Source organism: Lichenostomus cassidix, chromosome Z (assembly GCF_008360975.1).
Source record: "Lichenostomus cassidix isolate B80296 chromosome Z, HeHo_3.0, whole genome shotgun sequence".
NCBI classification, from domain to species: Eukaryota; Metazoa; Chordata; class Aves; order Passeriformes; family Meliphagidae; genus Lichenostomus; species Lichenostomus cassidix.
In genome coordinates, this window is record NC_139511.1 from 65,569,852 (window position 1) to 65,591,943 (window position 22,092).

General features: G+C 59.0%; 2 protein-coding genes across 3 annotated transcripts; one reads left to right on the top strand and one right to left on the bottom strand.

The window, feature by feature from the left end:
- The first annotated feature begins 183 nt into the window (after window positions 1-183).
- On the top strand, window positions 184-4,974 carry LOC146425135 (B-cell differentiation antigen CD72-like). 2 transcript variants are annotated; one of them, XM_085043162.1, is made up of 8 exons: window positions 184-396; window positions 482-571; window positions 770-856; window positions 1,381-1,695; window positions 1,955-2,103; window positions 2,430-2,581; window positions 3,460-3,627; window positions 4,008-4,974. In XM_085043162.1, the coding sequence occupies exons 1-7, from the start codon at window positions 318-320 to the stop codon at window positions 3,593-3,595; spliced, it is 1,008 nt and encodes a 335-aa protein (XP_084899288.1). In that variant the 5' UTR covers window positions 184-317; the 3' UTR covers window positions 3,596-3,627; window positions 4,008-4,974. The 2 variants fall into 2 exon arrangements, with proteins under 2 accessions (XP_084899288.1, XP_084899289.1); XM_085043163.1 differs by lacking the exons at window positions 3,460-3,627; window positions 4,008-4,974 and adding an exon at window positions 3,005-3,450.
- A 260-nt stretch (window positions 4,975-5,234) lies between these two features.
- On the bottom strand, window positions 5,235-17,205 carry TESK1 (testis associated actin remodelling kinase 1). The gene is made up of 10 exons (XM_085043156.1): window positions 16,785-17,205; window positions 9,804-9,925; window positions 9,625-9,673; window positions 9,253-9,399; window positions 8,997-9,079; window positions 8,644-8,734; window positions 8,334-8,417; window positions 7,790-7,879; window positions 7,490-7,640; window positions 5,235-7,248 (listed from the first exon to the last, which is right to left on the bottom strand). Exons 1-10 carry the CDS (start codon window positions 17,001-17,003, stop codon window positions 6,203-6,205), a joined length of 2,082 nt encoding a protein of 693 aa, XP_084899282.1. The 5' UTR covers window positions 17,004-17,205; the 3' UTR covers window positions 5,235-6,202.
- Between the last annotated feature and the right edge of the window lie 4,887 nt (window positions 17,206-22,092).

Below are 22,092 nucleotides of genomic sequence, written 5' to 3' on the forward strand. Positions count from 1 at the left end.
GCTCCACCACTGCTGTGACCTCTGACTGTGCTGCCCTGGTCCTTCCCTGTGCTGAGGGGAACCATGAGCACTCTTAGGGTGTGGGAGGGGACGAGCTGGTGTTTCTGGGACCAATGAGAGGATGCTGGTCCCCACAGCCATGCCTCACTGGTCTCATCTGCCACAGCGCTGAGCAAACTTCTGCAGATGCTGGCTGCACTTCTCCTTTGCACCTCTGAGAGACGGCGCAGTCACCAGAAACAGGGACATCTCAGAAAGGCATCCCAAGGGCAGAGCAGGAGCCAGCAGGGCTCAGGGCTTGCCCAGCATTTGCCCACATGGCCCAGCTTTATGCTGACCTGAGGTTTGCCAAAGTGATGGGAGGCCGGAGCATGGCCAGCCAGGCACTGGAGGCAGGTGAGAGCCCACCGGCCCCACCACGCTGTCCCTGCCATGCCCAACCCCACGGCCTCAGCTGTTCTCCCCTGCCTTCCTCCAACAGCCCTCGGCATGAATGAGGCAGAGAGCCCCTATGAGAACACGCAGCCGGAGCTGGCAGGGCAGGATGGGGATGGGGCAGAGCCCAGCCCAGGTGAGTATCCAGCTGGATTCCAGTGGTGGTTCTGGTCTGGGCAGTGGGTGGTGTTTTGGGCTACTCCCACTCCCATCTCCACACCATGCCACCTGCGCCATCATGCCACCACTCCACTGCCTTCAGGAAGGAGGTCTGGGGGCTGCCATGGGTTTTCTAGCTCTCCAAGTGATGTCTGCTGCCTGTTGTGTCTTGCAGGGCGCTGGTCCCGTTGGTGGTGCATCCCTGTGGGTTTGCTGGCAACCTGCCTGCTGCTGGTGGCCACTGTGGCCCTGGGGGCTTGTTGTGAGTTGGGGGGCTGTGCACATCTGGGGTGGGTCAGGGTCAGGGAGTGGGTGGGTCAGGGAGGCAGCTGGGCTAGGGTGGGCACAGTGAGTGAGCGGGGGGTGAATAGAGGCATGCCCATGCACATTCACTGCTGAGTCCCTTTGCCTTGTCTGCCGCAAGCTGGCCTGTATCCCTCACACATCCTGAGCACTTCCCTTGCCTCCCATCATCCATCTTCCTCACCTTACTCTCCATTTCTGCTCCTTTTCTTTCCCATCTTGGTGTTGCCCTGCCTCATATTGCTGCTCCATCCCTGCCCCCTGCCCTGCTGTGTCTGCTCCTACACCCCATCCTGCCTTGCCTGCCCGCCAGATCCTGCCCAACCTTCAACCATACTCTTCCCTGCTGTATCCTTCCCTCCCATCCTTTCCCATTCACCATGGATAACTCCCTGCCTTGCTCTACTCGTCCTACCCACCTTAAGCAGGGTCAGCCCCACATCTGGACTGTCCCATGCCTCAGCTCACCCCCTCTGTCCCCAGACTGGCAGGTCACACGCAGCCTGCAGGACACCTCCCGCGAGAACGCAGCCGAGCAGGGCCGCCTGTCGCAGGAGCTGAGGGCACGGGAGCAGAGCCAGGAGCAGACACAAGTGGAGTTGGCACGGGCCAGAGAGGAGCTGCAGCAAGCATGGCGCGAGGGCAACATCAGCCAGCTGGAGCTGGACAGAGTGAACACGGAGCTGCGTCGTGTCATGGGGGTCCTGGGCAGGACGGAGAGGGAGGTGCAGGAGGTGCAGGGGAGGCTCAACAACAGTGAGAGCACTGTGGCCCTCCTGCGCTCCTGCACAGCTATAGGTAGAGTGATGAAGGAGCAGGGATGGGGTGCCCCAGGTGACTGGCACCACTCAGCAGGTGCCAAAGGACACGTACTGGGTTTTTGGGCATGTGGTGGGGACAGGGTGGTCTAAAGGCTGAAGCTATGCCTGAAGCAGAGGCTGAGCTCTGCTGGGATGTGTGGTGGTGATGTCTGCTGAGAAGGTGTGGGGCTGTTCCTTGTTCCCCACTCAGGGCATCTGTGGCTGAGCAAGCTCCTGAGCTGTGCCCCTACCCACAGATTGTTGCCCTTCGGGCTGGCTGCTATACAGGGGCAAGTGCCTCTTCGTCTCCTCGGAGAAGAAGACGTGGGAAGATAGCAGAGATGAGTGTGAGAAGACATATTCTCAGCTCCTGGTCACCAAATCCTGGAGTCGTTGGACTGTGCCGGTAGGGTGCTGGGGGAGCTGAGGACAGGATCTGGTGTATCCAGCCATGGGGTCCCCAGATGGGCTAGCACTACTCTTGGGTCCCCTGTCCTGCCAAAACATTGGAGGGTGCAAGGCTGATCTCTGGAGCACACGGCTGGTGGTTGACATGGGGCAGAAAGGCTCTGGCACCCCTGGATGTTTCCCAGTCTGGAGCAGGGCTTACCGGGGCAGCTCCAGGTCCGGGGCTCCTTGGGCAGGTGATCACCCTCCTGGGAAGCACCTAGTACTGCAGTACACAGGTGCCATGGAATAAAACATTAAAAGGCACTTTTTCTTCTTCTCCAGACCTTCCTGAAGAATGCAGATATCCCATACTGGATTGGACTGCAGAAGGGCAGCTTTCCCTGGTATGACTATGGCTGGCTGGAGGAAGAGGACCCAGATGATGAAGGTGCCTCAGAGGCCTGGTTCTGGGTGGACGGCTCTCTTTATGAAAGGTACGTGGCAGCACTGCCTCTTGCCAAAGCTCCCCTCCTCCAGCATGACTCTAAGAAGCATTTTAAATCCCATCAGTACCCAGTTCCAGGCACAGGCACTGGGAAACAAAGAGCATCAGAGCAGCAGGGACTGAGGAATGGTGGGTGAAATGGTAGAGGATATGCAGATGGAAAGCCAAGACTTGGAGGGGTGTAAAATGCAGGGCATATGAAGCAGGAGGCAGCAAAGGTGGACAAAAGAAGCACCAAGTTTTGTTTGGGGCCAAGGCAAGACCTAGGTGGTGTTTGAGCACCACCTCTATCCCCCACATGCCTTCTTGATTCCTCTCCAAAGGGAGATGAAGCCTTCCCATCTGTGGAGAGTCCTGGGCTCCTCCCTGCCACGTGCACCACCTCCTCAGCTTGCTGTGCTTCCTCTTGCAGTGTCTGAGAGCAGTGGAGAGGAACAAACCTGTCTGGCCAGGTTCTGGGTACCTGGCCCTCCATCCTCAGCCCCGCCATGGGGGCTGCACCCAGTGCACTCAGGGCTCAGGCCAGCTCCTCTGGTCATCCACGTGCCCTCAGAGAGGACCTGGCTCTCTCCTGCACAGGGATGGAACAGCCCCCAGCAGCAAGTCTGAGAGGGGGCATGCTGAAGGGTGTTGCAAGCACTGCAGACCTTTTTACAGAAGTGTTCCTCAGCCTGCCCGAGGAAGCGCAAGGATGCATCAGCTGAGCCTTCAGCCTGTGAAATCAGTAGGGGAGGACTGGGGGATCCCCGTTTTGACTGCAGAATCCAAGCCCCAGAGTACAAAAGGCAGTTGTCAGCAGCTGCAACTGTCTCAGCGGGGTTTGTAGACAGAACATGTCAGTGCCTGATGTGTTGTTTCCCCATTCAGGCCGTGGCAGTCAAAATCAAATGGAACCTGTGCCATAATAAGCCGTGGGAGCATCAAACCCGCCCAGTGCACTGGTCCAAACGACCTGCACTTCTGGATCTGTGAGAAGACAGCAGGGCCAAGCCACCCTTTCTAGTGATGACGGTTGCTGGCCCCAGCACTGCTGTGGTGAGTCTGCCCACACTGTGTTCTGCTGAGTCTGGGATGCACAGAGCCTGTGGGGTGTGCAGGGAGGAAAGCAGGGAGCCTGCAGCTCTGCCTGGGGCATGTTGGCCCCCTCCCTTGGAAAGGGAGAGGTATGCTGTCACCTCCCTGTGCTGGATGGAGCCTGCCTCCATCCCTTCACTGCCATGGTTGTCCTTGGTCTGAGGTAGCTCAAGGGGACTTCCCTGAAGTTGTGGCTGTCCCTTGCCACTCAGCAAAGGGGCAAGATGGGGGAAAACCCTTAGCGAGGTGCCTTCCCAGCCCTGTTGCATGTGGTGGAAGCTGGGCAGCATCTCACCCTCACCTTCACGTTCACCCTCACCCTCCTCTGCTTTCCCTTGCAGCACCTGCACCCTGCACTGCCTCTGCTGTAGCCTTGCTGCGTCCCTGCCCAGGATCCCATCCACTCAAACCATTCCCCTCTCACAGCCCACTGCTCCTGGGCCACCCCAGTCCTTCCCAGCAATGCCCAGTAGCCCTTAGCCCCCAGCTGATGTGCTTTGGCAGAGCAGTACATGCCCCACAGCCCACCCCACACCTGCATGGGACACTTTAGGTCTTCCTGAGCACGGGGGCTAGTGGGCCATGGGGAGCCTGGAACTGAGTGCAGAATGGAGCAAGCCCTGACACTCAACGCTGGAGCCATGCCACATCCTCAGCATGAAGCGAGCTGTGCTGCTGGCATGCCAGGAACAGGAGTTGGGGACAGCACAGCCCCACACCCACAAAATCCCCTCCCCACAGCAGGCATTTTCTGCCTGACCCTATTGCAGGAGCAGCTTGGCCATGGCTTTCAGAAACTCCAGCACTCAACAGCCTCAGCAAAGCCTCAGCTCCCAAGGAGGGAAGCTGAGCCTAAACTGGCTGATGCCTGTGCTGACGTTTGGGGATTTTTTTTGTGCTAATTAGAAAGTAGAACAGTGACCTTTAGGGTCGTATGGTGTGACTGTGCCTTTCAAAAGCAAAAGTTAACTCAGGCACTTAGCAAGCTGAGCTTAGCTTTGCGAGACAACTCATCAGGACTTTAAATAGCTGCTACACACGTGCACATGTGAAGATTAAGCAAAGTAGCCCTGATGTAACACTGCGGCCAGGTGAGAGCAGAGGAAGTTATGCTCAACCAGGCAAAAATGCTCTCGGTTTACAATGGGGTGGTGTGTGCCATATATAGTTGGTAACTGCTATGTGAGTGAGCTTGCATGAAGAGCAGAAGGGTGTTAAAGGCACGCTTTTTGGAGGTGGCACGTGTCACTTGTCTGTCTAGTCTGCTGGCTGAACCCACTTTGTAGCAATAAAGAGACCCAGTTTGTCTGCTCTTTGCTTTCTTGTGTACCACAGCAAACACGGACTCAAGGGCATGAACCCAAAGAATCTAAATAATGAATGGGAATTTGTCTGAAGCTATCTCAGTCGAGATGGGTGCTTTGGGGGAGTTGAGATCTCGAGCTGGGCCGGGCTGGTTTGCAGTCCTGGAGGAGCTCCCCAGAATGCCAGGCAACACCATGCAATCTTTTGGGTCCGGAATCCCTTCCAGATCTGAAGTGCATCCGAGACAGAATCAGCAGTCTGAGTTGATGGGACATTCAGTCTTTATTGAACACTTTAAATAAGCTGGGTATATATTACTAGCAATTATTATTAATAATAATAAAAAACACAAAGAGTTCTGCATTCACCAGTGCATTGTGCAGGAGGGAGGAAAGCCGGCTCCCACCCTTGCCGGGGGCCAGGCAGCCTAGCCGTGCTGCCCACTGGCCCCATCCCCATGATGCCAGGATGGCATCCTGGCCCCTCTGCCAGCATCCTGCTCCCAAACCTGCATGCCAGGGGGATGCGAGGCACTGTGCTGGTTCAGCACCCAGCCCTCAGCATTAGGCAGGCAGGGACAACCCCAGTGCTGGCAATCCTCCCCGTGCACTGCCCATGGGCATTGCCCTTCTCCCGGTCCCCTGCCCTCTTCTCCCCATGTCAGGGACTGGCTGTGCTCCCCACGCTTGTGGAAACACATGGGTTCACCCACCAGCCTCCCAGGATCCCCAAAAACAAACATACACACGCTGACCTCTCTACCCCAGCCCAGTCCCTCTCACCCTCCTGGGTGGAGGGCACTCCCAGTTCTCCCGAAGTAGCAGGCTCGTTGCACACCCCTATACAAGAGCCTGCAGAGAGCTGAGCCCTTGGGGAACGGGGTCCTGGATCCAGGGCTTGAGCCCCGTGGCCCCTGCGGGGGACCAGCCCTGCCGCTTGGGGCAGTGCTCAGGGCAGCGGTGTTATTGCACTTTGGTCCCCAGCAGAGACCCAGCCCACCTCCAGGGTTCCCTGCAGATCCCCAAGGCTGATTCTGGTGGGGTGGGTGCCCGAGCGCCTGGGCAGTGCCGCAGCAGCCACAGCACATAGCACCATGGCCATTGGTGTCCACCACGTGCTGAGTGAGGAGAGACCGTGGGGACATACCAGGCTCCTGCACTGCCCAGTGCTGTGGCTGCAGAGGGGTGCAAGGGGTGGCTGGACGCAGCCCCACTCCCCGGGGTCCCCATCACTAAGACTGTGCCTCTGGCAGCTTCAGGCTGGGCTCAGCCAGCACTGGCCCTGGGGCTTTCTGGTGTCGGCCCCGATCATGGCAGATGAGGCTCTTGGCCTCACAGTTGAGGTTCTGGTAGCGGGGCGGGCTGGGCGCTGGCCGGTGGCAGATGGAGGCAAAACTGAAGGGACTCAGGCAGCAGCCGGGGCAGGGCAGCACCTCGTCCTGCTCCAGTACGGCACCAGAGCTGTGCCCAGGCAGCATGGCCGAGCGCTCCGTCCGCTCCAGTGCCGCTGCACAGGAGATGCTGAACTCAGAGAAGCCGTGCTCCAGCCCACTCCCCCAGGCCAGAGGTTTGCTGACCATCGTGCGGTTGTTGTTGATGAGGAGCCCACTGGGGCCTCGCATGTCTGGCTGCCAGGGCTGTGCACCCGAGGATGCAGTGCGGATGAAGTTGCTGCTGAGGGGGAGCGCGGTGGGCTGTGGAGGCTCAGAGCTGTCAGGGCAGTAGTCCATCTGCTCCTCTGCTCTGGAGCTGGGGGTAGGGGCTCCTCCCCATGCTGGGACAGGAAGGAGGGCAGGGGACTGTGGGTCATTAGTGGGTTGAGGGGACCCCACACTCAGCTCCAGGCCCCCCCGGTGGGGCAGCTCAGGAGAGGCGGGCAGAGAGTGGCACTTGCGGGGGCTGGTGGTGGGTGCTGAGAAGTCACACTGCACCTCCACAGCGGGCTCAGGCGTCACGGGGCTGCTGAGCTGCAGTGGAGCAGGGGGTGGCAGGTCAAAGGTGAGTGAGATGACCGACTTGCTCGGTGTATCAAAGAGCTTGATCTTCCCCCCCTTCAGGTCCTCACGCTGGGAGAAGGGGTTGACACGAGGGGATGTCTCCTTGGCCCTGGCCCCACTGCAAGGCTCCACTGGCCCCAGTGGCCCCAGCAGGGCAGGTGACTTGGGAGGGAACATGTCGGACTGGCTGCGGGACAGGCGCTGGTCTGGCTGCAGGTGCTGTGTACCTAGCTCACGCGGGGGCGACTGCTCGGTGTGGCTGGCTGACGTCCTGGACACTCCTGGGCATGGGCACAGGACAGTGTTACCAGCAGCCAGCACCTGCCCATGTGGGGTGCTATGGAGTGCTGAGCACCCAACAACTTACAGACGCACCCCAAGGGAGGAACATGGACCAGCTCCATCCTGCTGGCCTCACACAGCCCCATCTCCTTCCCCTACAGCTGATGGGGTAGGAGGGGACACCTCACACTCCCCCATCTTTGCACCCTGCTATGGCCTGTCCCCAAGGTGCCCACGTACCACTGAGCGTGGCTGCAGTCCCAGATGCAGGCAGGCTCTCCCCGATGCCAAACAGGGTGGCCCCGGCACCCTCAGCGCCCAGCTGGTGCTGCAGGATGCTCTCCAGGCACTGCGTGATTTCCAGGAATGAGGGGCGGGAGGTGGGCTCCATCTGTGGGCAGGAGGGATTCCCCGTCAGCTATGTGCCTCCTCAAGCACCACAGGGAGCCCTGCACAGCAAAGGCCTTTCTCTCCCTATGAGCAGGCAAGGCAGCCTGTCCTGCCCGCCTGTCCCAGCAGGGAAGGGCAGTGGAGTCTTACATTGCAGCAGTGAAAAGCCAGCTGGAGGAAGGCCGCCGGGCAGTCAATTCCCACCATGGTGCGGAAAGTGGTGATGTCCAGACCAAAATCCTGCACCAGGGAAAGGAAGAACAGGGAGGTTGGGTCTCCTGGGACATCACAAGACCTGAAATGCCTGCCACCCACTCCCTGCGCTGAGTGCCACCCAGGGCTGTGGACCTAAACCCAGCTGGGGCACAGAAAGGAAGGACCCTGAGGTCACCCCAAACTGGGTTAAGGCTAGGGGATGCTGGGAAACAGATATCTCTTCTTGCTCTCTGCCTGAATCTAAGTGTCCTGCTCTCCCATCCAGGCTGACTATGGGTTCTGACACTACCGGCAGAGATCATCCCTCCCCGGGCAGCAAGTGGGACACAGCACCCCTGCCCGGAGATGTGGGGCTGTCCTGCACATGGATCTCTGCCAAACATAGAATGACCTGCCTTGTTCGATAAAGTGGTCCCAGCCCTTATGCTGCTGCCCATCACTCCTCCCCCTGCTCCCTGTTCCCATCCCAGAGAGTCACCTCAGTGCGGGGCAGGTAGTCGGGGTCAGCTGGGACACGAGCGATGGTCTCACATAGGATGATGCCATATGCAAACACATCGGCCTGCAGAGAATGGGGAGTCATGGGGGTGCCCCGCAGCCCTGAGGAGATGTGCCACGATTCCGCAAGGCCACAGCCCTCCTCCTCCCTGCAGAGCCACACTGGGCCTCTGCCACCTCATCATCAGAGGGATGCCCAATTCCTTACCTCTAGGTAAGGAATTGTAGCACCCCAGGGCCACAAACTCTGCAAATCACTGGCAGCCCAAGCCCGTGGAAAGCAGCCTCACCTTCTCGTTGTAGATCTCCCCACGCAGCACTTCAGGTGCCATCCAGTACGGGGAGCCCACCACGGCCAGCGGCTCCTTCTCGCTGCCCTCACTGGGAGACACAGTGGAATATCAGGGGCTGCCCAGTCCCCCAAATGTCCAATCTCCCACCCTCCTGCTGCAGCAGCCCAAATCACCATCTCCGCCACCCTTCCCAGGCAAGCCCTCCTCCATGCACCCTACAAACTACTCTCTCCCCAGCCACACCAGCCCTGTCTCCATCCCCCCCTAGTCAGCCCCAAAGTGTCCACCTGCTCCTAGAGTACCCCCTGCCACAGACCACCTCACCAGCCCCATGTACGCTGCCCACATACCTGTAGGTGGGGATCTTCTCTGCCAAGCCAAAGTCACCCACTACAGCTGTGTAGCCACTGGCCTCGCAGCGCACCAGGCAGTTCTGGGGACACAGGAGGACCTGTCACACCAACTGCACCAGCCCTGCCTCCCTGGCCACTGCTTCCAGGATGCCCCAGCACAGCACAGCCTCCTACTCCCCAGCCTGTCATGCCTGTGGCAGCAAGACAAGTATGGGACAAGGAGGGCAGTGCGGTGCCTTGGAGCACCTCATACCTTGGAGGTGAGGTCACGGTGAAAAATGCCCTTGGAGTGCAGGTAGCGTAGGCCATGGGCAATGTCGAGGGCCAGCTTGACACGCACGGACCAGGAGAGGGGCACAGGGCTGTCCAGCAGCTGCTCCAGGTTCCCACCATTGATGTACTGATGGGAAGAGCCAGACCATTGCATCACTGCATCCCTCCCCGCTGTAATACTGGATGCCCATCTATCATCCTAATGCATCTTCCAACCACCCCACAGCACAGCCTCCCAGTAGGCCTTGCCTGCACACGTGTCACAGGCCAAAAACGTGTCCCCACAGGCATCACTGTCCTTTCCCCAGGCTTGCAGGAACCCCAAAATTCCTGGCTGTTGCAACGCTCTTACCTCCGTCAGCGCGTGCAGCTGTCCCTGGTGCACACACACCCCCATGAACCTGTGAGACAGAGAGGACCTGAGGGTGGCTGTGGCAGGAAACAGCCCTGGGAGCTCATCCAGCATCAGCAGTAGCTCCAAAGCCCCAGGCTAGTGAAACGGGGCACAGTGGGTCCAGCAGCAGATCCTACCTGAGGATGTTGGGGTGCGAGAGGCGGTTCATCAGCTGCACCTCCCGCAGCATGTTGCCCCGGTTGCTGGTCAGCTTGTTCATCTTCAGCACCATGATCTGTCCTGACTGGCGGTGCCGCACCTGGAGGGAGATGCAGGGAAGGCTGAACCCCACGTACCTCCACAGCCCCTCTGGACACCAAGTTTTACCCAGCTCCCACCCCAGACCTAGAGAGGGGAGCTAAGCATCCCATGTGACCAATGCACAGGCACCCCACAGACCACTAGGGCTAGGGGGGACACTCTCTCTCCATCTCCAAGCACTCCCAGTACTGATGACACACATCCCCATCCCTGCTGGGGCACCCTGCTTGTTATGCTCTGCCCACCATGCTACACTGCCCTGAACTCCTGAGAGGCAACAACAGCTCCCACAAACTGTGCGCCCAGTCCTACTGCAGGAACAGGCAGGAGCAGGACTGGGGAACACCAGGGAGGACTTTTTTTGGGTCAGCACCATTCAGCCAGAGCCTACCAGCATGGTATGGAGAACAGAGGGGGCACACTGTTCCTCGGAACCATCCCTGGGTGTGGCCTACACTGCTGTAGTGCTTGACCCTGGTCTGGCAGGGAATGGTGCTCAGTTGAGCTGTATATTTAGCCAGCCCCAGCCCGACGCTGTCATGCGATCTGGGGGCCTGGTCCCCTGCCAAGAACAGCAGCTGGAGAGTGGCCAAGCACGGACACCCCGTCCATCTGCAGATCCCTGGCATGTGCAGGGCAAGGGAAGAGCAGCAAGGGGATGCCCTGACCCAGCACTGCACTGGGGGGTCAAACCAGTGCTGAGGGTCCCCTCCTGAGCAGGTGCTGGGGGTGGGATGCCACCCCCACCTCAGAGCAGCAGCTGCTTGGAGGGACAACCCAGTGAATCCCAGCTGCCCCCCAGCACACACGGAGCTGTGCACGGAGGCGCAGGCATTCCTCAGCGCTGCCGTCAGCTCCCTGCTCTTCTCCTTTTTAGTCGATGCTGGTTGAGGCTGCTGTGCCGGTGCCAGCCCCTGGCCCGCCCCACAACACCCCCACAATACCCCTCACCTCAGGGATTGCCTTCACAAGCAAAACACAGGGGGTTGGCTGGGAGCATGATCCCCAGCACCCCCATCATACTTGCAGCTTGGCCCTTGTCCCCACCACAACAGAGAGAGGCTGGCATGCTGGGCCCTCCAGGGCTCTCCTCTCACACCATGGCTGCTGGCATGACTTCAGGGAGCAGCTGTCCTGGGGTATATGCCATGATGGGGATTGATCCAGCAGAAAATACCCAGGGGATGGGCAACAGCACATCTCTTCAAAAGGGCCTGGGGGAAATGAGTGCTTTATGAAGATCCCTCTACATGTTTGTGTGCACTGATGCCAAACCAGTCCTAGTCAGAGTGGAAGTGAGAGGGAGTAACTGTGCTGTGCCACCATCAGCTCATTGAGTACACGGAGAGGCTCTGAATAATTCAGCAGACACCTGCCTGCGGGCACCCCGCTCCAGTTACACCTGCATCACCTCCAGCCAGCCCCAGACAGCCAGCTGGCACTCCTGACCCACCGACAGGGGCCACGTGACAGCAGAGCTCAGAATGGACTCTGGACAAGTGGGAAGGGGACACCCCAGACACCTGCCACCACAGGTCCCTATCTTGGCATCCCACCATGCTGCTGGGAGAAGGGAGGATGGATTTCCCCACGCCTCCTCCTTGCTGAGCACTGGACATACTGAGCTCCTGGGCTCAGGGATGTGAGTCCAGGTATCCAGTCACACAGTCCAGGTGTCTGCTGTGAGGAGCACCCAGAGAGCTCCACCTAATGGTGCTCCAAGTCCTCCCTGTGCTCACTACCCTGCTCACCCTACCAGTGTCCAGCAGCACCTGGAGCTGCTGCCAACCCCATCCTGGTGCCCTAGGGCTCCTTGGCCACACCTGGACCAAGGGCAAGGGGCAACCCCATCCCATCCCCACCACTGCTGTCTTCCCTCCATCCCACCCCTGTCGATGGGGCAGCTGAGGGCAGCACTAGAAACAGAAACTGGGCTCTCAGCCAGGCTTCAGTGCAGGCTTGAAGGAGGGAGTCTGTGTGACCAAAGCAGGGTGGGCACAGTCTCCCTTGCTCCCTCCAGCTCCCCACAGAGCTGGGGGCTGACGAAGCCAGAGCCTGGACAAGGCCAGCGGGATCCACAGCCTTGCCAAGCCGCTGGCACTGCGTGCTGCCCAGCAAAACCCATCACTCCTAACCCAGCTCTCCTGGCGGCAGTGCTTCCTTCCCTTCCCACGCCATGTGGGGCTGGCAGGACTGGCTCGGTCAGTTTGGCTGGCACCAGCAGCTGCCAGACGGCAGGACCCGGCTCAGTGGCGCAGGCAGGCTCATCCCCGCCGGGATGGCTGGAGGCGGCAAGGCTCCGGCGCCACGCGCCCACGTTGGGAATGCCGCGCGGCATGCACAATGCTGGCACTTGGTGGCCATGTGCCGCAGGGCTGGCCAGCTCCCTGCCAGCAGCAGTGGCCCTGCATCAGGGAGAAGAGTCTGGTGGGCACCAGCTCAGCCCCACGTGGTCAGGATGTGCCCGTGGCTTAATTCCTCATTAAAAAGCCACCTGCCATTGGAATAGGCTGGGTGAGGTCTGAGTGCAGTCACACGGTGTAGGACACCTTAAGACTGGAGGAGAGGCAGCCTGGGGGAGAGAAGGTCTGGTTAAAGCTGCTTCTCCAGGAATTATCCCAGGGATCCCACAAGCTCCTGGCCAGTACAGCCCTGCCTTGATGTCTTTTGCCGTGACTCCATCCCCAGGGGCAGGAAGGGCTCCAGGGGCTCTCAGCCCCCTATCCATGGGGCATGATGTCCTTGAGGGTGTCCAGTGCCCTGAGCTCACTTGTGAGGCCCTGTTCTGCCATCTCCCCCACATGTTCTGTGGCTCAAGGCCAGCCCATACCTGGGACAGCAGGGAAGGAGTTATCTCCCTTCCCATGCCTCCCACATGCACTGGGCAGTTTACCCAGTCTGTCCAGGTGCTAACACCAGCCCAGCACCCTGGCCACTCTCTGAGACAGACACAGCAGCAAAGGGCACAAGCCATGACCCCAGGGGGCATGAAGCCCCTCACTAAGGGAGTTTCATCCCTCACTGACATCTAGGGAAGGCATCGGGCAGCACAACCTCCTCGGGCAGGAAGGTGTCCCCTCTCGCCTCTCTCATGCACTCTGGCATGGCGCCCAGGAATCCCAGTGCATTCCCTGGAGCTGAGCTCAGCTGGGCAGCCTGTGGGGCTGCAGGGGGAGGGCAAGCTGCTTGTCCCCCACCCAGGAAATAGGCAAGCCCTCACCCCTCACCAGTGCTCCCTGGCATTCCACATGGCTGGTCCATTGGGAACTTCGTGGGGGTACTGTGGCTGAGTCGGGGTGCCGTGGCATGTTGGTCCCCGTCCCATCTGTCGCTAGCAGGCAGGGCTGGGGGATGGGACGGGCTGGCGGCAGCCCCAGCCTGGGCACAAGGGATCTGAGCTCTTTTAACAGCGGAAATTAGAGTCTTATTTAAAGAGCATGCTAATCAGAGCAAGCAGACGGCCTGCTCCCTCCTCACAGCCGGCGTTCCCATGTAGACATGGGGCAAAGCTCCCCGACATCTCCCCACCCAGAGGTCTCAGCAGCCAGCCCCCCTGCACCCTGTGCTGGGGACAGCCTGGCACACAGCCCCACTCTGCATATTCCCTTTCCGCCTGCCCCACACAGGCAAAGCACAGTCACACAGGGACACCATCCTGCACCCCTCACCCCAGAGAATTCTGAGGGGAAGACAGGAGGGGGGCCAGGGAGCTAGCAGTGCCACTGGTAACCCTGCAGCTACCCCACGGCTGCATCTGAGCTCACAGGAATCCCAGTAACACGACTGGGTGGGACTGGAAAACGTGCTCATCAAATGGAACAGGCAGAATCAGTCAAGACAGTCTTTCTTGGAGGAAGAGACAAAGCACCTGCTCCTCGAGAGCGTTTGAGCATCAGCAGCCTCCCCCTCCCGTTCTGCCAGGAGCGGCACTGTGGGCACACCAGGAGCCAGGGCAGTGCCAGTGTGGCACCGTGGTGGCAGATCATCGCCTGCCCTCACTGGCAAGCCTGGAGTGTGCTAGAGTAGGAGAGGGGCTGGCAGGTCTCCAGCTGGTCAGCACAACATGTTTTCAGTGCCCAGGACTCCCGAGTGGCAGCAGTGGGGCCAGGGCTTCTCCGAGCCTTGCCACAACTGGCTGACCTTGGCAAATCCACTTCCTCCCTGCCTGCCTTAGTTTCCCCATCGGTGCCATGCTGTTTCACTCTCCTCCGTAAAACAAGGCAAGGTCTGCTGATGAAGGGCAACAGATAAGAGGGAGGGAGTTGCTTCATTAGTTCCACCAGGAAATTGGAAGTAAATAGAATATCCCAAAGGCTGGCAGGGAAGCAAGAAGAGATGGACAGGTGACGATGCCAAAACCCTCTCCTGAGCTTTGCCCATGCTGAGAGCTACTAATGCACGTGCATGCACACACAAAATGCTCTGGAATGGGGTGCTGGGCAGAGCACATAGCAGCTGCACCCTAGGAAATGGCATTTCCAAGAGGACGCGTAACACCAGGGCCTGAGATCTGGATGAATGAAGACCTCTGGATACAGCCTCAAGGATGCTGCCAACAGACTTTGGGTCTGCTGCAGACAGCACATGGGAAAGTAAGAGAGGGATTTGGGGAAGAGATGCAACAGTGGCTTAAAGGCTGGAGAAAATACGTGGTACAAACAGACCTGGCTCAATCTGCTCAGTCAATTGGAAATAGAGAGGTGACTTCCTGCAATGTCTGTGTATCTGAAAAAATGGGGGGGGCTAGTGCCTCTGAAATTGCACAGGGAAAGGCAATGAGAACCAGCTGCTCCAGAGGGAAACAGCCCTGCTCTGCAGCACAGTGGGGGATCAGCTATGAACAAGCGCCATGAAAAAGAGCAGCTTCTCATCATTGGTGTCTCCCGTTTGCTCTGGACAGCCTCTCTGACAGAGGTGCTTGGCTGGAAAAGGATAAGACTCACCGGAGGGGCTGCCTTGGGACACGAGAGCTTGGACACACTGTGCCCTTTGGCTTTAATGCTGAGAAGACAGTCAGATGTTTGTCAGCACCCTGCCTGGCCGTGGCTCAGCTGCACATCAGGACTGAGCTACCTGCACAGGGGCAGAGATGTCCAGGTCCCCTCCCTGTCCTTCACACCCACCAAGGCTGGAATGAAGTAGGACTCAGAAGCCACACAGAGGAGGCAGATTCAAGTGCCCACAGCCTTGAACAGCTACAGAACGAACAACGGAGGTGGGAGGAAAATGGGTCCTGGGTTGCCCTGCCAAGCTCTGTCCTCCTCACAAGCTCAGGCAGCCAAACCCCAGCTCAGATCCCAGGCCTGCCCCACCATCCCGCTGAGCTCTTGGACTCAACCCACTGCATGAGCACAAAGCCCCATCTGGCCCCCTCCCATCCCGGCTTCCTTGCCACCATGCATGCATGTCGACTCCTGCTCCTGATCCCCTTCCCACCCCTCAATCTTTGCCAATCCCCCAAATCCTACATGCCAGCAGCCCCACAAGAACATAAACAACATGTGGGAGAAGGAGCATTCTGTGGCTCCCGCAGAGACTGGGAAAACAAACAGCGAGGCAAGAAGAGACCGTGGCCTCACTGAGACACGGGAGCATCCATTATTAAAGAGCCATATCCACGCCTGACATTATTAAATGCCTCCTTCTGCTCCAAGGTGCTGCTGTGCGCTCCAAGCCAGAGATCAATAGCAGGAACCCAGCCAGCAGGGAGGTCATGGCTCCACTGTGAGTTCCAGGAGGGAGCACGGAGGAGAGAGACCCCTCTACACACCTCCCATGGCCCCTCACAGGACATCTCTTCTGTGGCTGAAGAGGAGATGGGTCTTGGCATCTCCCTGCTGAGTGGGGAATGGTGTCAGAGGGACCCCAGGGTACTGCCGGGATGTGGATGTCCAGTAGTGCTGCCTGTGACCCCAGTGACTGTGGTGGCAGGTAATAGGAGTTGTGCTCAGCCTTAAGCTGCTCTTTGAAGGATATGAAGCCACTAGATCACTGCTTAAATGCAGTCCTTGCCCAGTAGCTTATGGCACCTTAAGTGATGCCGAGGTTCAAAACAACACATGCACACACCTCCCCGCTGACGGGAGAGGTGGTGGTGACATCGAGGCACAGCCCTTCGTTCCCAGCAGCAGTGCACTGAGCTGACAGGGTACTGTCACCACGCACCTCTGCCTCACTGTCGGAGACCCTGAGCTCGCCATCAGCACTCACATCTGGGCACGGGCCACACACAGACAGCCCCACCATGACAGTCCCAGAGAGGATGGAGGACAAAGGCAGCTCTGGGGTCCCAGGCAGTGGTCAGCCCCGTGCTGTCCTACGGCATCACATCCCTGTCCCACAGCCAGACACCTTCGTGGGGCTGCCGTGGGGAATCGCCTATCACCTGCCCAGCAGGCCCGGCAACGCCGGACATCACTTTGGAGTGGCTACGAACGCTACCTGGATTCCCCGCCACAGACACGCTCTGGGCGGGCTCGGCTCTCCAGCCTTTTGACAGGGGTCCCCGCGGCTGGGCTGCCCGCCACCCGACCCCCCGCGCAACCCACGGCGCAGCGCTCGGAGCGCTCAGCCTCCCCGGCTGTAAACAGAGCCGGCGCTCCCCTCCCCCTGCCCCAGCGGATGGAGGCACAACGCCCCGGCCGGGACGGGGCTCCCGCCGGGGTCCCCAGGTCCCCTCCACATGGCACCGCCTCGAACACCCCCCGGCCTCGCCCGGCAGCCGGGGCTGGAGGAGGTGGGAATCACAGACCCCAGCGAGGGCGCGGCCGGGGCTGCGCTGTCGCCGCGGTCCCGGGGGATGCCCGATCCCGGCGGGATGACCCGCGGACCGCCATCCCCGCTCCCGCCCCGCACACCTTGAAGACCTCGGAGAAGAAGCCGGCCCCGATCTTCTCGCAGTAGAAGTCGTCGATGCGCGCCAGGGTGGAGACGGCGCTGCGCAGAGCCCGGTACGAGGAGGGCCGCAGCCGCCCGCAGCCCGGCCACGGCCCCGCCGCCTCCCCCTCGCCCTCCCCGGGCCGCCGCGGCAGCTTCTCCCACTCCATGTCGGTCCCGCCGAACACCCCCAGCGCCATTCACATCCCCGCCCGGGCAGCCCCGCGGCCGGCAAGCCAACGCTTTCCTGGCCCCCGGGGCGATGCTAGCGGCGGCGGCGGCGGCGGCGCGGGGCGGGCGGCGCGCCGGGGCGCTCCGCGCTCATTGCCCGGCGCCGGCGCCCCCCGACCCCCGCAGCGGCCCGGCGCTGCGCCTCTGCCGCCCCGAGCTCTGGCACCGGCGGGGCGGGGCCGGGGCGGGGACAGCCTTTAACTCCTTGGGCGCTGCCGGCGCCCAGCTCGGCAGGAGAGCCCCCCCAGCCCTGCCCCGCCCCGCCCCGCCCCGGCGGGCAGCGCCGTGTCCCGCCCGTCCCCATCTCCGCATCCACCGGCACCGGCCTCCGGTGGGTGCCGAGAGGGCGTCTCCCTACACACCGGGGGGACTGTGAGGCCCTGAGATCCTGGGGCACGGCTTGGGCAGACCCCACGGACACAGGGCTTTGACTGTTCCCAGCCCTGGATGCGCGCTACAGGTGTGGGAGTCTCCCTCCCCTGGGTCCCACCTGGATGCACACTGTAGATGGAGGACTTCCTTTCTCCCCTGGGCCCTGCCCGGATTCCCCGTGTAGCTACGGGACTCTCTTTGTCCTCGCAGCACCCAGTCCCTGATGGATGGACAAAAGGCGTGGAGATCTAATTTGATCTTCCCATGTATCCAGCCCCACCCTATGCAGTGTGGTGGGTCCAGTTCCCCCATACAAGTAGCTGCTGCCAGAATGAGCCCCGTTGATGTAGGCTTGGATGTCCCTACAGGGGCTCTGATTCTTCCTGTGCATCCACCCCAGCCTGCATGGTGTCCCAGGGGCGGTGGGATCTGTCCTCCAGAGGAGCAGGGAAGTGTAGCCTCTCAGTGACAGCATGCCTGGTGCCTGTTGCACCTTTTCGCGTTCCTTGTTTTCCTGAGCTCTTCCACTTCTCCCTGGTTTTCTTATGCTTCCTGCTCCCCCACTTCAGGCCTTTTGCCTACTCTGAGGCTGATCTGTCCTGTCCTTCCAGCCCAGGGACTTTCTGCAGCTGGATCTGCCCTTGCTCAGTCCCACACATTTTGCTGACGCTGTGCTCTCCTTGGCATCCACCTGCCTGTGCTGGCCCAGCCCTGCCCCAGCCGCCTCTCTGGGTGCTGCCACAGCTCTGACTCTGCAGCTCCCCCCTAACACCTTTGCTCTAGCTGTTGCCCTGTGTGGTAGGACTGGCTGCACATGCCCTGCACCACTCTAGCTGCTTTTTCTGCTGGGAAAAGCAGCCACGTAGGGTGTCTCCTGGTGTGGCATTTTTTTGGCCAGTGCTTGGCTCCAAGTGTCACCAAGCACAGCATGAACACCATGGGCCATGAGCCCTGAGTTTTCCTCCTTGTCTCAGGAAGGAGAATAACCCTGTAGGCTAAAGCAGGGAACTGAGCCTCTGACTTATTTATGGTGGAAACAGTGCCCTGCCCTCCCCCTAGGAATTCATGGTATTCCTGCTCTTCCAGGCCTGCAGAGGGAGTGGGTTTGTGCAGGGCAAGTTTCTTACATGTAGGGAGGCAGAGCCTGAGGACAGGGCTTTGCCAGTCCCTGTCTCACAGGGTCTGAGCCATCCTTTTTCTGACCAGTACCCCTCCCGCCTGCCAGGGCTCTGGATGGCATGTGCCAGGGAGGCTTTTGCAGCCAATGCTGTGCAACAGGCCACATTCTTAAATTTCTTCAGCCTCATATGTCCGTCCTGCTGACAACAGCCTGACAAAATGACAGGATCAGCTTCATGGATGAGAGGAGAGACCAGCATCTGTCTGTGGGGACAGGAAGCTGCAAGCTGTGCCCTCCCACCCTGGTGTCGAGCTGCAGCTGCTCAGATGGGTGGCAGTGGGTGCCTACCTGGGCTCAGCCCTGCTACCTGAAATCTCAGGATGTTGCTGCACCCACACCTCAATGACCAGCTCCTCAGTGGTGTGGGACATTGCTCAGAGGAGCACAGCCAGCAGCTGGGGCAAGAAGTAGAGCATCTCCCTTCCACTTGAGTGCAGCAGATTCCTGATGGTCAAAGCACTACAAAGGATGGGGAGCCCTGGTGAGGCATCTTGAAGACAGAAACACAGGACCACTGTCTGATCAGAACTCCTGCTGCTCACAAGTGACTGGGTTTACATCCAATTAAGTTGTAATGGATAAATTAAAGCCCTGGAGATGGCTCTGACTGTGGAAATTGCTGCTGCAGGATTTGCAGTCCCTTCTCTCATCAGCACTGGTAACTCTACTGTGCTATTTCCATCACGCTCTGCTCCTGCCTGGCACAGCAGGGCTGGGCTGAGACATGGCTAAAAGTCTCCAGTGCCCCAAATCCCTCCCATGGTGCAGGCAAGTACACTCTGAGCAGCTGGGTGCACAGTCAGGCTGGGCTGAGCCTGCAGCAAACCCTGAATTAAGCTCTTCAATCCCTGGTGAGGAAAAGCAGAAAAGAGGTCTCCCTGGCTGCACTCTGCTCACGTGGATCTGCAGGGGAGAGAGGAGGGGGGCTTTGTCCTCTTTGCCCTTCTCCTTCTGGGCTCTGCACCCTTCCTCTCTCCCAGGGAAAAGGCTCAGGGATTAATAAACATCTTCACCCTGCCTGCTGGGAATGGTGCATCACCCAGGCAGAGCAGGGGTGGGAGATTTCAAACAATCTAGGGAGGCTGGAGCTGGAGAAGTGCAGGGACTCTCGTGTAAGGCTCAGGGCACACTACAGGTGAGGGGTGGCCAGGCTGTGTGCAGGGCAGTAAGGGGTGCAGGGGTACTCTACACAGAAAACCTGGTCCTTGCTGCACTCCCACCTCTATTCCACAGCAGCACCTGTGGCACTGGGGTCCCTGCAGGACAGCTCTGAGTGGGATGAACCAACAATAATCTGCCCTGACCAAAGCCTTGCCCTGCTCAGAGTCCCAGAGCCAGAACTTGTGCAGTGCCCTCCTCTGCGCCCATGTGCAAGAGCCCATCTGTACCTGAGCCTTCTTCTCTGCAAATACTCTGGAAAATCAATGGCTGCTGCTGCCAGGGGTTCTGGGAGGAAGTGTGTGAATCTGTCATACAAGACTTCAGTGCACAAGCATGTTCAAGCCTGGAGGGCCTGTACAGACACAGGGGTGAGCAGGACAAGGAGCACTGTGTGACTCAAATGACTCCTTTTGGAGCTTGTCTCCAGAATGGGGGTGCAGCCTCTTGGTCCCAAGCATCCTCTTTCCTCCTGTGCCAGAAAATCTCTGCTCCTTTCCCACATTACCACACATCGCACTGCAGACCTTCTCCATGTCCTGCATGTTCCCCAGCTCACTGCTTATGAGAGGATTGATCCCTGAAAAACATTTCATGCTTCTGCCCTGTAGGAAATAGGAGAGGAGGGCACAGCAGGGGCTGTTACACCATACTAGGAGGCCTGGTCAGTTCAAGGAGCCCAGGGTAAATGGGAGAAGGTCCCAGCCCCAGCCTGCTGATGTCCAGCAGCACACAGTACAGGTGATGCAGAAGGACTACATTTCCCAGTGGCTGTGTGCTGCTGAGCCTGGCAGGGCTGTGTGTGCTCCACACCCAGCACCATGGCTGCAGGCTGCAGCAGCCCTCATCCAGCTGCAAGCAGAGACTGGCAGGGTCCCTGCTGTGCAGGCACATTGGCTGTGCCCCCATTGCCTCCCTGTCACTCCAGCTGCAAAGCCATTGCTGGGCTGTGTGCAGCATGAGGGCTGCAAATATTTGTTGTGTCATTAATATTCTTCAAGCATAGTCAGCACAGCACCTGGCAGCATTTGCTTGCTGCCTCCTGTTATCTCTTGTCGATGCTTCTCATGCCTGGGTGCCAGTGCCATGACATCCATGGAGACAGCATCCACATCCATCCCTGTCTCTTAGTGCTGGGCAGTGATTTCAGCTCCCTGCTCTGCAACTCCTGAAGCAAACCCCAGTGCCTGTGCCCGGGGGGGCATTGATGCCTGAACCCAGCTGAGTGTGTGCTGGCTGGAAGCCCCAAGGGGGCAGTGAAATTGAAAACATTGAGAACACTGATAAAATAAAGCCAGCCACCACCTCTGAAAAGGAGGGACAGGCAGCTCTGGCTGTGCCTGCACCACGTGTAACCCAGGGCGACATGACATGCAGCCATGTGAGCACAGCTACAGAGAATCATGGAATGGCTTGTGTTGAAAAAGACCTTAAAGATCATCTTGTTCCAATCCCTCTGCCATGGGCAGGAACACCTTGCACTAAACCAGGTTGCCCAAAACCCCATCCAAACTGGCCTTGAACACTGCCAGGATTGGAACATCCACAGCTCTGGGCAACTGGCTCCAGTACCTCACCGCCCTCTCAGGGATGAATTTTTTCCTAAAATCTAATGTAAACTTAGTCTGTTTGAGGTTGAAGTCACTTTCCCTTGTCCTATCACTTCCCAGTTCCTGATGAAGTCCCTCTCTAGTTTCCCTGTAGGCTCCCTTTAAGATACTGGAATGCTGCTATCAGATGTCCACACAACCTTCTCTTGAAGGCTGAACATTCCCAGCTTTCTCAGCCTGTCTTCATAGGTGAGATCCTTTGGTGCCCTTATCATCTTCATAGCCCTTCTCTTGACTTCAACAGTTCCATGTCTACATTATTGCTGTGAATAAGCACTATAAGGACCTTCACAGATCACCACAAGCTGGTCACTTAATACCAAACAGGTAGGGATGATGCTACCATCTCCAGCATCACCCACCCTGCACCTGAGCCAGCCCGAACTGCTTATCTCACAATGCCTGGCCATGCTCCCATTCTTCAACACTGCCCAGCAGGTAACAGGGTTTCTCCTTGTCGTCTTGACCTGAACCTGGGAAATGTGGCTCTCAGCAGCTCCATGCTCATCCCAGGAGGCTGTGCCAGCCTTGCTCTATCTCCTGCATCTTGCCAGGCTATGAGTAACACTCCCCAGGGACACTGACCTGAAGGGCTTGTAGTTCTGCCAGATGTGAGCCAGGAGCATAGATGCCAAGAACCTGATCTGGCTGCAGTGATGGGACAAGTGGAGCCATACCAGAGTGGACTGGCCTTGCACAAGGGGTGCCTGTGACCAACAGGCAACAGTTGCAGGAGAA